The sequence below is a fragment of the Labeo rohita genome, chromosome 7 (assembly GCF_022985175.1).
Source record: "Labeo rohita strain BAU-BD-2019 chromosome 7, IGBB_LRoh.1.0, whole genome shotgun sequence".
NCBI classification, from domain to species: Eukaryota; Metazoa; Chordata; class Actinopteri; order Cypriniformes; family Cyprinidae; genus Labeo; species Labeo rohita.
Window position 1 is genome coordinate 45,677,707 of NC_066875.1, and position 14,923 is coordinate 45,692,629.

Consider the following 14,923-nt stretch of genomic DNA (forward strand, 5'->3'; position numbering starts at 1 on the left):
TAATAACGTTTGAACCGTAAGTCACACAACAAAAATTCAAATTTTTCCTCTGATTCCTTGGCTTATGCCGAGTTGAATGGACACCAAAATTCAAAAATCGTAAGGTTTAGTTTTTTCGCTATTCTCAATTGTTCGTAAAACCTACTTTTTCGAACTCGTCCTAGGCCGTTGCACCGATTGTCACAAAAATTGATCCAGATCATCTTCAGACCACGCTGGCAAAAAGTTATGGAATTCAAGTCGATTCGTCCAGCCGTTCACGAATAACACGCGAAAGAATTCTACGAAAAGCTAGCAAAAATCAATGTGAGGCTATATCTCCGTAACAGTTTGGCATATTGACACCAAACTTGGTGTGTGTTATAACAAGCATGACCTGAGCCTACCTGCAGTGTTTCGGTGCAGTGCCCCCCTAGTGGTCAGAAGATACGAAAAATGGCTATTTTTCTTTATAACGTCTGAATGATTTGTCCAAAAATCACAAAACTGGTCTCTTTAGATTCGGTGTGTCATACCGAGTCGAACCATATCCAATTTTCCCATGTCAGCCATTTTGGGTGTCGGCCATTTTGAATTTAGCTTTAAAATGCTGTATCTTGAGAACCGATTAGCGTATCGTTTCGACATTAATTACAAAAATGTTCGGTACCATGCCCTGAATGTACATAAAAATTTTGGGGCCAGCGCCACCTTGTGGTCAAAAGTTATAACGAAATTTCAAAAATTGCTAATAACTTTTGCGTACATTAGCCTATTGAAATGAAACTGATTTTGATAGATTCCTTCGGTCGTGCTGAGAACACCGATACCAATTTTGCCAATTTTGGCTGAACTTCCTGTCCGCCATTTTGATTCATGTTGAAAACCTACTTTTTCGAACTCCTCCTAGACCGTTAGTCCAATTTTCACCAAATTTGACTCAGATCATCTTCAGACCATGCTGACAAAAAGTTATGGATTTTGTGTCGATACACGAAACCGTTTTCGTTTAGCGCATCAACGAATTTACTGGAAAGATGCCAAATTGCATCCGAGTCTGTATCTCTGCAAAGCTTTGACATATTGACACCAAATTTTATATGTGCTATTGTCACCACACTCTGACCAAGCCACATCAATTTGGTAACAGTGCCACCTATGGGTCAGAAGTAATACGCCATTCACTAAACATTAATAATGAAATTTACAAAAATGCTAATAACTTCTGTTTACATTAGCCTATTGGAATGAAACTGACGCCAATAGATTCCTTGGGTCAAGTCGAGAACATTGATACCCATTATGCCGAAATTGGCCAAACTTCCTGTCCGCCATTTTGATTAATGTACAAAACCTACTTTTTCGAACTCCTCCCAGACTGTTAGTCCGATCTTCACCAAATTTGACTCAGATCATCTTCAGACTATGCTGGCAAAAAGTTATGAATTTCGTGTCGATATACAAAACCGTTTTCATTTAGCGCATCAACAAATTTGCTGGAAAGATGCCAAACTACATCTGAGGCTGTATCTCTGCAAAGCTTCGACATAATGACGGCAAACTTTGTGTGTGTCATTGTCATTTCACACAGAACACGTCACATCAATTTGAAAACAGCACCACCTGTTGGTCAAAAGTGATAAGCCATTAAATTTTATTACGATTGGTTGTATTTATGATTTTTCAGCCATTTCAACTGATATTATCCTAAAATGGCTTAAGTTACTCACTGTTGTAGTCGGTCTGCTGCTCCTTGCCGTGCTTAACTCCTCATTCTGCCTCTTTTGTGCTTGGCCCCGCAATTGCTGCTTGCAGCTATATTTCTAGTTGTTTTTGCACATATTTGCCTTTGCCTTTTCAGGTTGTGGATTTTAATATATCATATGAGATTATCAAAGACTATTTTTTTTTTTTATTTGCCAAGTTTTTTTGTTTGTTTGATTGGTTTAACTGGTAATTTGAAGTGCCAGTTTTACTTTATAATACAGTCAAACCTGAACATTGCATTAGAAAGAGAACCAATGGAAAGCATTTTGTTACCCATTGTTTTAATTCTAACTTAATAAAAATGCAATTCTTTCAGTCATAACAATTTTTTTATTTTGAACATTTCATTAAAATTATTTTTTGTAAAATTCAATGAACAATAACTCTTCTGTTACAGTCTCATATTTCCCTGTGTGTGTGTGTGTGTGTGTGTGTGTGTGTGTGTGTGTGTGTGTGCGTGTCTATTTTGCAACCTTGATGGCTTACAGTCTCATGCTTTCATTGCTGTGCACTTTATTTCTTACATTGATTGCTTCTATTTCACACATTTCCCAAAATTAGCTTTTGAAATGACACACGTTCATTTGTGTGTGTGTGTGTGTGTTTTTGTGTATAAGTGTGTGTGTGTGTGAGTGTATTGTAGTGTTTTGCACTACTGATGTTTTAGAGAGTCACCCCTTCACTGTTGTGTGCTTTTTTTCTGGATTGTGGCTGATTTGTAGATTGTATGCACAAAAAAACTCTGTATTTTCATATTTTTGCCAATTTCCCATTCATTTCCTGTGGCCGGTCATTTTGACCCGAAGGCCCTGAGTGTGACTATTTTTTTTACGACCACTTAGACTTTTCAAATCCTGTCCCCAATTTTTTTGTGTGTTCATATACCAAGTACCATAAAAGTCACTAAGTTTCGTACCATTCCGATGAAGCTACGATTTTTAATTTTTTTTTATTTAAAAAATTCCGGTCAGAAGTGACCGAAGAACCCCAGAGGGTTAAAAATAAAGGTGCTTCACGATGCCATAGAAGAACCTTTTTTGTCTAAATGGTTCCATAAAGACCTTTTACTATCTAGAACCTTTCTGTTTCACAATAGATTCTTTGTGGTGAAAGAAGGTTCTTCAGATTATAAAAAGGTAAGAAAGAGATGGTTCTTTAAAGAACCTTTGGCTTAATGGTTCTTTGTGGAACCAAAAAATGGTTCTTCTATGGCATCGCTGCGAAGAACCTTTTAAGGCACCTTTATTTTTTAAGAGTGTTAATCAAGACTAGTATCTGTAGATTTGGTGCGACATACCTTGTCAAACATTATCCAACTTTCCCATTCAGCGTCGACCATCTTGAATTTTGTATTAAAATGGCATACTTTATGAACACATCAGTGTATCATCACAAAACTTGGTATGTGTCATAGGCACTATGCCCTGAACTTACAAAAAAAGATTTGGAAAAGTGCCACCTTGTGGTCAAAAATTATAATTAAATTACAAAAAATGGTAATAGCTTTTGATTACTTTTGCCTGTTGTCATGAGAGTCGTCTTCCCTGGATCATGCAGAGAATATTGATGATAATTTTGTCACAAATGGCGAAACTTCCTGTCTGCCTTTTTTATTTATTTATTCATTTATTTGAAAACCTACGTTTTCAAAACTTCTCCTAGACCGCTGGTCCAGTTTTCACCAAGTTTGACACATTTTCAGAACATGCTTTGACATATTGGCACAAAACTTAAAGTGTGTCATTTTCACCTCACCACATCAGTTTGGTAACAGCGCCACCTATTGGTCCACCTAAATACATTTGTTAAGACAGAGACAGTATTTTTTTATTTTATTTTAATTTTTTTTTTCAACAAGACTACAATGGATGTTCCCAGAAGAGCTCTTTCCAGTAGTTTATTATTATTATTATTATTATTATTATTATTATTTGAAGATTTTGCTGTTCATCACACACCATACAATGGCAGTGCTTTTATAATTAGTATACCGATTATTAAAGAAGTGCAGTCTTTTCAGTGAGTCATTGAATCATTCATTCAACTTGTTTTTTTTCTTTTAAATAATTCATTGAATATTTAATACAATTTATAAATAGACTGCTGCAATCAGAACCTCTAGTAAATGTATGATGCATGAAGCTGTACGATAAAATTAGTGGAATAAAATAAAACATCAAAATCAGATTCAGAGTAAGTTTTAATAGCCCAGAGAGCTCATGTACACAAGGTTTTTGTTGTTGCATTGGGAAATCCCACACTTAACCAAAGTTTCTTATATCTGTACATGTATTTCACTGTCACCACAGCTCTGTTTCAGTCACTGACCTCTGACCTTGATGAGATCATCATGATAGTAAATGGGATTGAAGTCCATCTAGTGTTTGGAGACATCACTAATGAGACTACTGATGCTATCGTGAACACCACTGACTTCAAGGACTTCCAGACAGCTGGTATTTGCACAGATTTCATAATATAATAGCCAAAACATTTCTGATGCACTTTTTAGACCAAATTCGAGTGTTGTTTTTTTATTCATCACAGGAGTGTGTAAGGACATCCTTACTAAGGCAGGCCCTCAAATCCAGGCTCAACTAACAGGGGGTAAGAAAAATAAACTACAGCCTCTTTATTCTAGTTGTATTTTAAGCATCACTGCAATTTAATTTTAAAATTATCTTGTTATTTTATTACATATATGAAAAGACTTTTGTCAGGTATGTTTGAATGCACTAAAAATACCTCTTCAATCATCAAAAGTATTTTTAGCACAAGGTTTTATAGGACTGATAGATTCATCTATCAATTTTAACTTGGAACTTGGACTTAACTTGGACTCTGGAAGCCATTTTTTCTGAAAATGGTCTAACATAACTAAAACAGAATTACAGGCCTGTTGTGGTCATTAACCAGTTCTTCACTGTTATTATCTGTTGCAGTAATACTGTTGTGAAGTAATGTAATGCACATGCTTCATGGTTGTACTGTATTTTGTCGAAGCGCTGTTTGTATGTCTTTTTTTTTTTTTACATAACAATGCCTTCGTTGGAAATAGCGTGATTTCAAAAAGGCTCAAGATACTACATCCACTTAATTTAACCTGTTTGCAAAAATAGTTAGAAATGCAAAAATGGCAACCTTCTTTAGGCATTTAAAATAGATAAAATAAAAAATAAATAAATAAAAGATTTGGGGTGCTGTGACATCTGCTGGTGTTGGTCCATTGTGTTTTATCAAGTGCAGTGCAGTCAATGCAGCCATCTACCAGGAGATTTTGGAGCACTTTATGTTTCCATCTGCTCACAAGCTTTATGGAGATGCTGATTTCCTTTTCCAGCAGGAATTTAGCACCTGTCCTCAGTGCAAAAAACACTTCCAAGTGGTTTGCTGACCACTGAACCACCATCATGCTTGACCTGAACCCCACTGAGAATCTATAGGATATTTTCAAGAGAAAGATGAGAAACAGTCGATTAAACAATATATATAACATAACAATGCCTTCGTTGGAAATAGCGTGATTTCAAAAAGGCTCAAGATACTACATCCACTTAATTTAACCTGTTTGCAAAAATAGTTAGAAATGCAAAAATGGCAACCTTCTTTAGGCATTTAAAATAGATAAAATAAAAAATAAATAAATAAAAGATTTGGGGTGCTGTGACATCTGCTGGTGTTGGTCCATTGTGTTTTATCAAGTGCAGTGCAGTCAATGCAGCCATCTACCAGGAGATTTTGGAGCACTTTATGTTTCCATCTGCTCACAAGCTTTATGGAGATGCTGATTTCCTTTTCCAGCAGGAATTTAGCACCTGTCCTCAGTGCAAAAAACACTTCCAAGTGGTTTGCTGACCACTGAACCACCATCATGCTTGACCTGAACCCCACTGAGAATCTATAGGATATTTTCAAGAGAAAGATGAGAAACAGTCGATTAAACAATATATATAACATAACAATGCCTTCGTTGGAAATAGCGTGATTTCAAAAAGGCTCAAGATACTACATCCACTTAATTTAACCTGTTTGCAAAAATAGTTAGAAATGCAAAAATGGCAACCTTCTTTAGGCATTTAAAATAGATAAAATAAAAAATAAATAAATAAAACAACGTCAGAAGTATCCTACCTGGGCTAAGGAGAAAATGACCTGGACACTGTTGCTCAGTGGTCCAAAGTCCTCTTTTCAGGTAAAAGTAAAAGTAAATTTTGCATTTCATTTTGAAATCATGATCCCAGAGTCTGGAGGAGGACTGAAGAGGCACAGAATCCAAGCTGCTTGAAGTCCAGTGTGAAGTTTCTGAAGTCAGTGATGATTTGGGGTGCTGTGACATCTGCTGGTGTTGGTCCATTGTGTTTTATCAAGTGCAGTGCAGTCAATGCAGCCATCTACCAGGAGATTTTGGAGCACTTTACGTTTCCATCTGCTCACAAGCTTTATGGAGATGCTGATTTCCTTTTCCAGCAGGAATTTAGCACCTGTCCTCAGTGCAAAAAACACTTCCAAGTGGTTTGCTGACCACTGAACCACCATCATGCTTGACCTGAACCCCACTGAGAATCTATAGGATATTTTCAAGAGAAAGATGAGAAACAGTCGATTAAACAATATACAGACGAGCTGAAGGCTCAATAGTGCCTCAGCAGTGCCACAGGCTGATCACTTCCATGTCACACTTCACTGACGCTGTAATTTGCGCTAGGAGCAAGTCATTTGCTGTAATTTGTGCTGCCAACCAAGTATTGAGTGCATAAATGAACATACTTTAAAGAACTTGAACTTTTCTGTTTTGCAAATCCGTTTTTTGATTGATCTTAGGAAATATTCTAATATGTTGAGATACTGTTTTTTGTTTTACTTTCATGAGCTGTAAGTTCTAATCATCAAAATTAAAAAAAAAAAAAAAAAAAAAAAAAACACTTTAGAAATGTTTTACTTTACATGTAATGAATCTAGAATATATGAAAGTTTCAGTTTTTGAAATGTTACAAACAAAAAACTTTTACCAAGTTTTTCACAATATTCAAATTTTTGAGATGCACCTGTACATGCAATATGTCATCTAACACTATCCCTTACATATTTTCTCCAGCTCAGGTAGCAAGCGGGCAGATCTTTACGACCCTGCCAGGAGGCTTTCCATGTAAGATCATCATGCATGTTTGTGGAGAGAGAAAGCCTGATGTTATCAAGACCCTGGCAAAAGAAATAGTGGTTCAATGTGAGCAGGGCTGCTACAGGTCTGTGGCCATTCCTGCGATCTGCGCTGGTCAGTAGCTTCATTATTACTTACAGTGGAGAACTGCTAATTGTAATAAACTGATAATTGACAATGATCTTGTAATGCAGTTTGCTTTATTTATTTTTCCCAAATTATTGTTGTCTATAACAATGAAGGTCTGTTTCCAACTCAAAAAACTGTAATTTGGAAATAAATGTTAAAATACAGTCAGACTGTAAGATATATCCTGTGTATATAAGATATACATTTTAATAGCTGAAAAATACTGATTTTGTCTTTGCTTGCATGAGCACATGACAATCATTTGATAAGTTTGGTTTCCACATAAAAAAGCAAATGCTAAGTGTTTACATTTACATTTATGCATTTCACAGATGCTTTTTCTAAAGCTGCTTAAAGGTATAATTCACCCAAATTTCACATTCAAAAACATCTTTTGTACAACATGATGGTGAATAAATAATAACAGATTTTTTTATTTGGGTGAGCTATACCTTTAAGTTGGGGCAGCCCTTGGGGTAGCCCTTGGGGTAGCCCACATTCAGTCCCCTGGCAGGGTTTGAATGTGGGGGGAGTGAATAACCAGTGCTCTCTCCACCTTCGATACCATGACTGAGGTGAGCCCCTTGAGCAAGGCACCGAAATCCCAAATGCTCCCCGGGCGCCGCAGCAATAGCAGTATTGCTGCCCACTGCTCCGGGTGTGTGTTCACGGTGTGTGTGTGTGTGTGTGTGTTCACTACTCACTACTGCGTGTGTTCACTACTCACTACTGTGTGTGTGCACTTGGATGGGTTAAATGCAGAGGAATTAAACACATGATCTTGTCAACGCGAGCACCATTAATTTGTCATGGTCTCTACCAACCAGGGTGATGTGTTTTAGAATTAAGGCCTTTAACTATACAGATACTTTTATCTAGTATAGTTTATCTGATTAGAAATATGCATGAATGGAATAGCAGGAATATGTCATCATAAATGGCCATGTCAAGCTAAATTTGTGATGTTTGCAGGACAAGGAGGTTTGGATGCAAATGTGGTGGCCAAATCCATTTTGGAGGGAGTAAAGGAAGGTATACAAGGAGTGACTCTTCAACATCTTAGAACGATTCGGATCATTCTGCTGAAGATTAACGTTTTCCTGGCATTCAAAGCGACTGCAAAGCCAATTTTTGGTGGTAATACACAGTTAACAGGTAAGCATAAATGTTCTTGCCCATCTCATGCATTATAAAAAAGAATTCAATTTTTGTGTTTTTTACAGTGTTTTTACAAGACACTCATTGTCAATTTTGCACATTCAACTGTTTCAGCTCCTGCACCACTTGTACCTACCAGTGTAACCACCAGAGGGCGCAGTGCAACCACTAGCAGACAGAGTGGATCAACTAGATCAAGCAGATCAAATTCCTTACCCTTACCAGTCGCTTTGGATTTGAGCTCTCTAGTGACATCTTTGCCTGACACAGAGAGCAGAGCAGAATTTCTAGTCATTGGTCACACCAATAATGACGTTTCTGGTGCCTGCAGAGAACTTCAGAAGGCATATGAGGACCAGTGCTCCACACACACAGTCTTTCCTGACGAGATTGAACGCCTCACTCAATTTGAGTTGAACCAGCTGCTCTCTAAAGTGAATTCACTGCACCTGGAGATAAAAAAGAGCAGTTCTGACGGATGGGTAGTAAAAGGGCTGAAGGATGGAGTAAATCAGGTGGTCAGACTGATACAAGACGCACTTCGCAGACAGGTGAGAATAACAATGAACTAACATTAAAAATGAATGAGCATATAATGCATAGAATTTGCATATAATAGTCAACGTCATTAGCCTTGTGAGCAGCACAGTGACAGACCTGTTGTGCTATTAGTGTCCTGAGTTTGAACCAGTTTTTTCTATCTTTTGCTGTAGTCTGTTGGTAGGACATATCAGTTTACATTTCCAAGCATTCATTTTTCCATTAATTATAATAATCCAGCGAGATTTTTGTCTGCACAAGGAGTCTGACAACAGGCAGTGCTCCACACAGAGATCTGATCTCATCATCATCCAGTCTGTCTGGAATGACATAAAGAAACAGAACAAACTGAGACAGACTAAATCCAGAAGAACTGTGGCATCGTCTCCAAGATGCTTCAAGAGACCTACTTGCAAAGCTACCTGAAAAACTATGCAATAGTGCACCATGGGCAAAAGCTGCTTTAAATGCAATGAAATGTTGATTTAATTTTGTTAATAGAAGTTCATTGATAAATAAAATCTATTTATGACATTATTTTTGACAGCATCCTTAATTTACAGCATTTTAGTGCCTAAAACATTTTACAGTAGCCTACTGTAGCTTTGCAAAGAGGTTTCTAGAAGCATTTTGGAGACATTGCCACAGTTCTTCTGGATTTAGTCTGTCTCATTTTTTTCTGTTTCTTCATGTCATTCAAGACAAACTGGATGATAATGAGATCAGAGCTCTGTGTGGAGCACTGGCTGTTGTGCAAACAAAAATCTCACTGGATTATTACAACTAATGGCAAAATGAATGCATGGAAATGTAAACTGATATTTCCTACTGATGCACTAGGGGAGAGCAGGGATGGTTGCAAGATTTTTTGCATTTCCTTTATAGGTTTTCAGAGACTGTTTGTATTAGAAAGCCAAAATTTGAATACAATAAAGCCACATCTGTCAGCTACTCACCCACATTGCTGCAACATGTGTATATATGATAATATACATACAATTTACACTTCAAAAGATAAAGTGAAATGTTGCAACTGACCCTACAACAGGGGACAGTTGCAACATTCAGTAAAATGTAATTTAATCATTCTTAAATATCATTTTGCAATTTTTTTTATTTTGTTTGTGCACAGACAGGGTCTTCAATAAGGTAAACTGGCTGTATAAAACCAAAGAATAGTAAATGGATTTTTAACTTATTGAATTAAAAAACTATTGAAAGGGGTTCATTATTAATCCATAAAATTACAAGCATGTAGTGTTATGTCAAGCTTTTAAATGAATGTTGTGGTAGGGGACAACATGTTGCAACTGTCCCTACACTGATAGCCATTATAAAACTTGGTATATTAGCTTGACACAATATAATTGACACACTCTAGCTATGCCTATTAGAAGCTCAGAAAACATGTTTTTTTTTTTATTATTATGTTACAATGCGTCACACAAACAACTTAGACACTATGACCAAAAATATGATCTTCAAAGGGGTCATCGGATATAAAGTTCACTTTTACATGTTGTTTGAACATTAATGTGTGTTGGCAGTGTATGTACAAATCTACCCTATAATGATAAAAATCCATGCAGTGGTTTTTAATTCATCTGTAAAAATAATATCACCTTTTTTAAATTGAGCCATTCTCAGATGCCTGTTGGTGTGCCGTCACACCCACAGAGGCCGCTCCCGTAATAGTTGATTGACATGAGCGTCTTACCTCAGACCCACCCTAAAGTATATTATAGACTTTTTATTATTATATTATAGAATTTTTAACCAAAGTATATTATAGACTTTTCATTAAGACCCTAAAGAATCATATCAACTTGTGGAAAATGGCCATCCGATGACCGCTTTAAAAAAAAATACTTTTTTAGCATGAAAATGATTTTTTTTGTAGAAGTAATGGTCACATGTGGCTGATTATTATCACTGTAGCTTAGTTCCTGCTTGAAGAAATAAACCATGTTGCTACTGCCCTTTGTTGCAACGGTCCCCGCTCTCCCCTACAGAAAAAAGATAGAAACAACTGACTTAAAACTATTTTTTAGCTGGTCAAAAAATACTGGTGTTCTAATATTTTTTGCCACCACTGTATATATATATAGTCATGTGTAAAGGTTAGGACATCCTATTGAATCCCATGGTTTTTAATAGAGGTACTCAAATGTGATGAGCATTTTGGTGATAAAATCATACAGATTAATTATGATTACTTAAAGTTATTGCTGCTAAAAGTTAGGACATCATCTTGGCTTTGTTTTTGTTTAATAAATAATGACACAGTGTGATATGTCGTGATGTTTATCTGAGGTTTTTTTTTTCGAATTTTAAGACCTGCCAAGGACCAGATAAATGTTTTATTATGTCCTGATAGAGACAACCATGGATATTAATAGGTTGTCCTAACGTTTTTTACATGACTGTACACACACACACACACACATGTCTGGTTTATTATCTTTGTGGGGACTCTCCATAGGTGCAATGGTTTTTATACTCTCCACACTGTATTTTCTATCCCCTTACCCTAACCCTACCCCTAAACCTAACCCTTACAGAAAACTTTCTGCATTTTTACTTTCTCAAAAAAACTCATTCTGTATGATTTATAAGCTGTTGTACCCATGGGGACCTCAAGCCAGTCCCCACAATGTCAAAAATTTCAGGTTTTACTATCCTTGTGGGGACATTTGGTCCCCACAATGTAGCAAAAACAAGTACACACAAACACACACACACACATATATACTGCACTTGTATACCATATATATATGCTGTACTAATCTTCTGGGGTGTTTTGGGGAGTAATGATAAATGCTAAAAACCTCAGTTTTCCATGATTGTTTATTTATTTATTCATTTGCAAAATCTAACATTTTTTTCTGCAAAACTCTTAGGTAAGAGAGAAAGACCAGGCCTTTCTCTTCAGTCAAGTCACCTGGTGCATTCTGGGACCACGGGGCGTTTGGCAGAAGGTACCACAAGACATGAATTATAAGCTTGAGAAAGGAGAGGTGCAAGATGGAATTGTGGATGCACAGGGTGTGCAATGGATTGTGAATTTGAGAAATATGGAGGCCACATCACGTAATTCAAGAAAGGTGACCACTCTCAAACGACTGGAGAACCCTTCAGGTGAAGAACTGCTTTTATATATGAAAATATATGACCCTGTGTTAAATATATATTTTATACTGTTTTAGATAAAAGATTTGTCCAGATGAAAAAAAATGATCTATATCTATAATATAGATCAATACATCATAATCCAACTATTCTGCATTTCAGATTTCTCTTTGCCCATCTACTGGGACAACATGGGTCAAAGTGACTCATTAAAGGTGATTGTCTTAGATCCATCATCTGCAGAGTACCAGACTGTGAAGATGGGCTTCAAGACAACTGTCAAAAAAACAGTCCTCAAGGTTTGACACCTGACACCATCTTAGTGTGTTTTACATGACTTAATGTCTTAATTCATATCTTTATGTATTTAAGGATTAGAGTTAGTCTACAACATGGGATTTTTATAGGTTAAATCAAGGGCAAGTTTGGACTAACAGTACCTATGGATAAGTTTTATTTTGTGTTTAACCTTTGTGTTGGTTAGTTGCTGTAAAGTACCATGTTTTCATTTTGTATGGCAGTATACTCTTTATAACTTGCTTCTATGAAGAACAGTGTTGGGCACATTACGTAAAAAAGTAATTAGATATTACTTCTCACTGAGTTAGTTACATCATTATAAAAGTAACTAATTACCAGGGAAAGTAACTATTGTGTTACTAAAAAAAAAAGTTAAAATATGTCAAATAACTTGGATGCTCCCAATATTAAATGTTAAATGAATTAAATGGACACTAAATCAAATAAATTATTATATTATAAAACACTGTACACTAATCTACAATATTTTAATGTTGCTGTGGTATGGCAAGCCGTTTTAACATTTAATCTAAAAGCCATACTAGTATCTATTTTCATGCTACTAGTACTTATTTTTTAGTTACTAGTATCTTTTCCATTAAATACTAGTACTTATTCTTTAGCTACTAGTGCTTCATGTTTAGCTACTAGTACCTTTTTAAAAGATACTAGTACTTATTCATTAGATACTAGTTCTTATTTATTATATACCAGTACTCATTCATTAGATACTAGTACCTATTAAATAGACACTAGTACTTATTTATTAGATACTAGTACTTATTCATTAGATACTAGTTCTTAATCAGTAGATACCAGTACTTATTCATTAGGTACGAGTATCTGTTTAATAGATACTGGTACTTATTTGTTAGATACTAGTATCTATTAAATAGATACTAGTACTTATTTCAATAGTGACTAGTAACTATTCTGTTGTTACTAGTAAAACATTTTAAATTTTACCATTGATTTCTATGTGATCTGTCATTGAGATATCAACTATTCAGTTTTGACTAGTATGTATTCCAGTTGTGACTAGTACATAATTTTTATGTACTAGTAGTTAAACATTAGGTACTAGTACTTATTTTTTTTAGATACTAGTACCTATTATTAGATACTAGTACTTAATCATTACATACTAGTATTTATTTATTAGATACTGTAACCTATTAAATAGATACTAGTTCTTAATTATTACGTATTAGTATTTATTCATTATATACTAGTTCTTATTTATTTGATACTAGTACTTATTTAATAGGTACTAGTACCTTGTAATTAGATACTAGTTCTTATTTGTTACATACTAGTACTTATTGATTAGCAACAAGTATTTATTCAAAAGATACTAGTACACATTTATTAGATACTAGTACTTATTTGAAATGTTACTAGTAAGATTTTTTATTTTACTAGTAAAATGTTTAATTGAACTCTACTGTGGCCATTCAGACTAGTCATAACTTAAGACGAGTAAAACAGCAGATCTGACTAGTAAGATAAAAATTGTTTCTAGTAATAATTATGAAAGATACTAGTGTTTAATAAATAAGTACTAGTACCTAATGAATAACTACTAGTATCTTTTAAATAGTTACTAATATCTAATGAATTAGTACCAGTATCTATTAAATAAGTACTAGTATCTAATGAATGCTTACTAGTAATATTTAAATAGATACCAGTCACTATTGCAATAATTACTAGTCAGAAATAAAACGATGATATCAAAAACAGAATAACTACCCTTCCCTGTTCATTTGGAGATATCTTTAACCTCAAAGTACTAGTAAGAACGTATTTGGAGATATCTTCTTTTAAAAAGATCATTACATAAACATGAGTACCTCTCCACCGTCCAATCAGAGTCCACATGGTAATACAATACATTAATATGCTGAATTAATTTGATTGCTAAGTAGGGCTAACTGGCTTTGTATGTTAGCCTACCTTGCTAATTGTTTACCATGAAAACAAGAAAAGATTATAAACATGTTGTCCAACAAAAGTATAATGATATGTTTAGCCCAAATACACGTCACAACATCAGCCGAGACTTTAAAATAACTTATTTTTGTGATCTGACATGGTTTTATTAAACAGAATGAGGCAGAAATCATGCCACTTTATATTATTCTAAACAGTGATAAAGGCTATGTTGGTTAGCATTGCATTTTAAATTTACTTTATTCTTATAAAAATACCCGAGATGGCTTGAAGAACACAGATAAAAGCCATATATTGTCACAATAATTGTTTATTTTATTCATGTTTTATGAGTAAAACGTCTATCTGCATGTTATTCAGCTACTAGGCTACATCTACAGCAAAAGCTGAATGCCTTTGTCCATTTAAGGGATTTCCTGGAACGTCATCAGTGAGTCTCACTTGTGGAGGGCGCCCTCCAGTGACAAGTATGAATGAAAAAGAAATTACATTAATTGAGTACTCATTTGCTCACAAAACCCTGATTTGGGTAAAAATAGCAAAGATAATTAAGAACTTTGAGGTAAACATTTGCAAATCCTTACATTTTTCTCCAGTGTAGAGAAGTGTACTTTTTTTTTTTTTTTTTCTTGCAGCTATATTTATTATTGTATTTATTCTTAAATGCTCAAATGCTTTTGTATATATATATTAGTGAAAAAGTGTTATTACAAAAGTAATATTCCTTATTTTGTTTAATGTTTCTATATAGAAATATTAAACATAATCATTATTAGTTATATTGATATATAAAAACAACGTTTTTGGCCA

At 34.9% G+C, this 14,923-nt stretch overlaps 1 protein-coding gene across 1 annotated transcript in view; it reads left to right on the forward strand.

Moving 5' to 3' along the window:
* LOC127168084 (protein mono-ADP-ribosyltransferase PARP14) overlaps positions 1–14,923 on the forward strand; it is a 36,403-nt gene that overhangs the window by 10,560 nt on the left and 10,920 nt on the right. Inside the window, exons 7-13 of the mRNA XM_051114634.1 lie at positions 4,056–4,202; positions 4,294–4,353; positions 6,842–7,018; positions 8,006–8,188; positions 8,306–8,742; positions 11,632–11,869; positions 12,023–12,159. Of these exons, the coding sequence (XP_050970591.1) occupies positions 4,056–4,202; positions 4,294–4,353; positions 6,842–7,018; positions 8,006–8,188; positions 8,306–8,742; positions 11,632–11,869; positions 12,023–12,159 (1,379 nt within the window). The remainder of the gene's footprint in view (positions 1–4,055; positions 4,203–4,293; positions 4,354–6,841; positions 7,019–8,005; positions 8,189–8,305; positions 8,743–11,631; positions 11,870–12,022; positions 12,160–14,923) is intronic.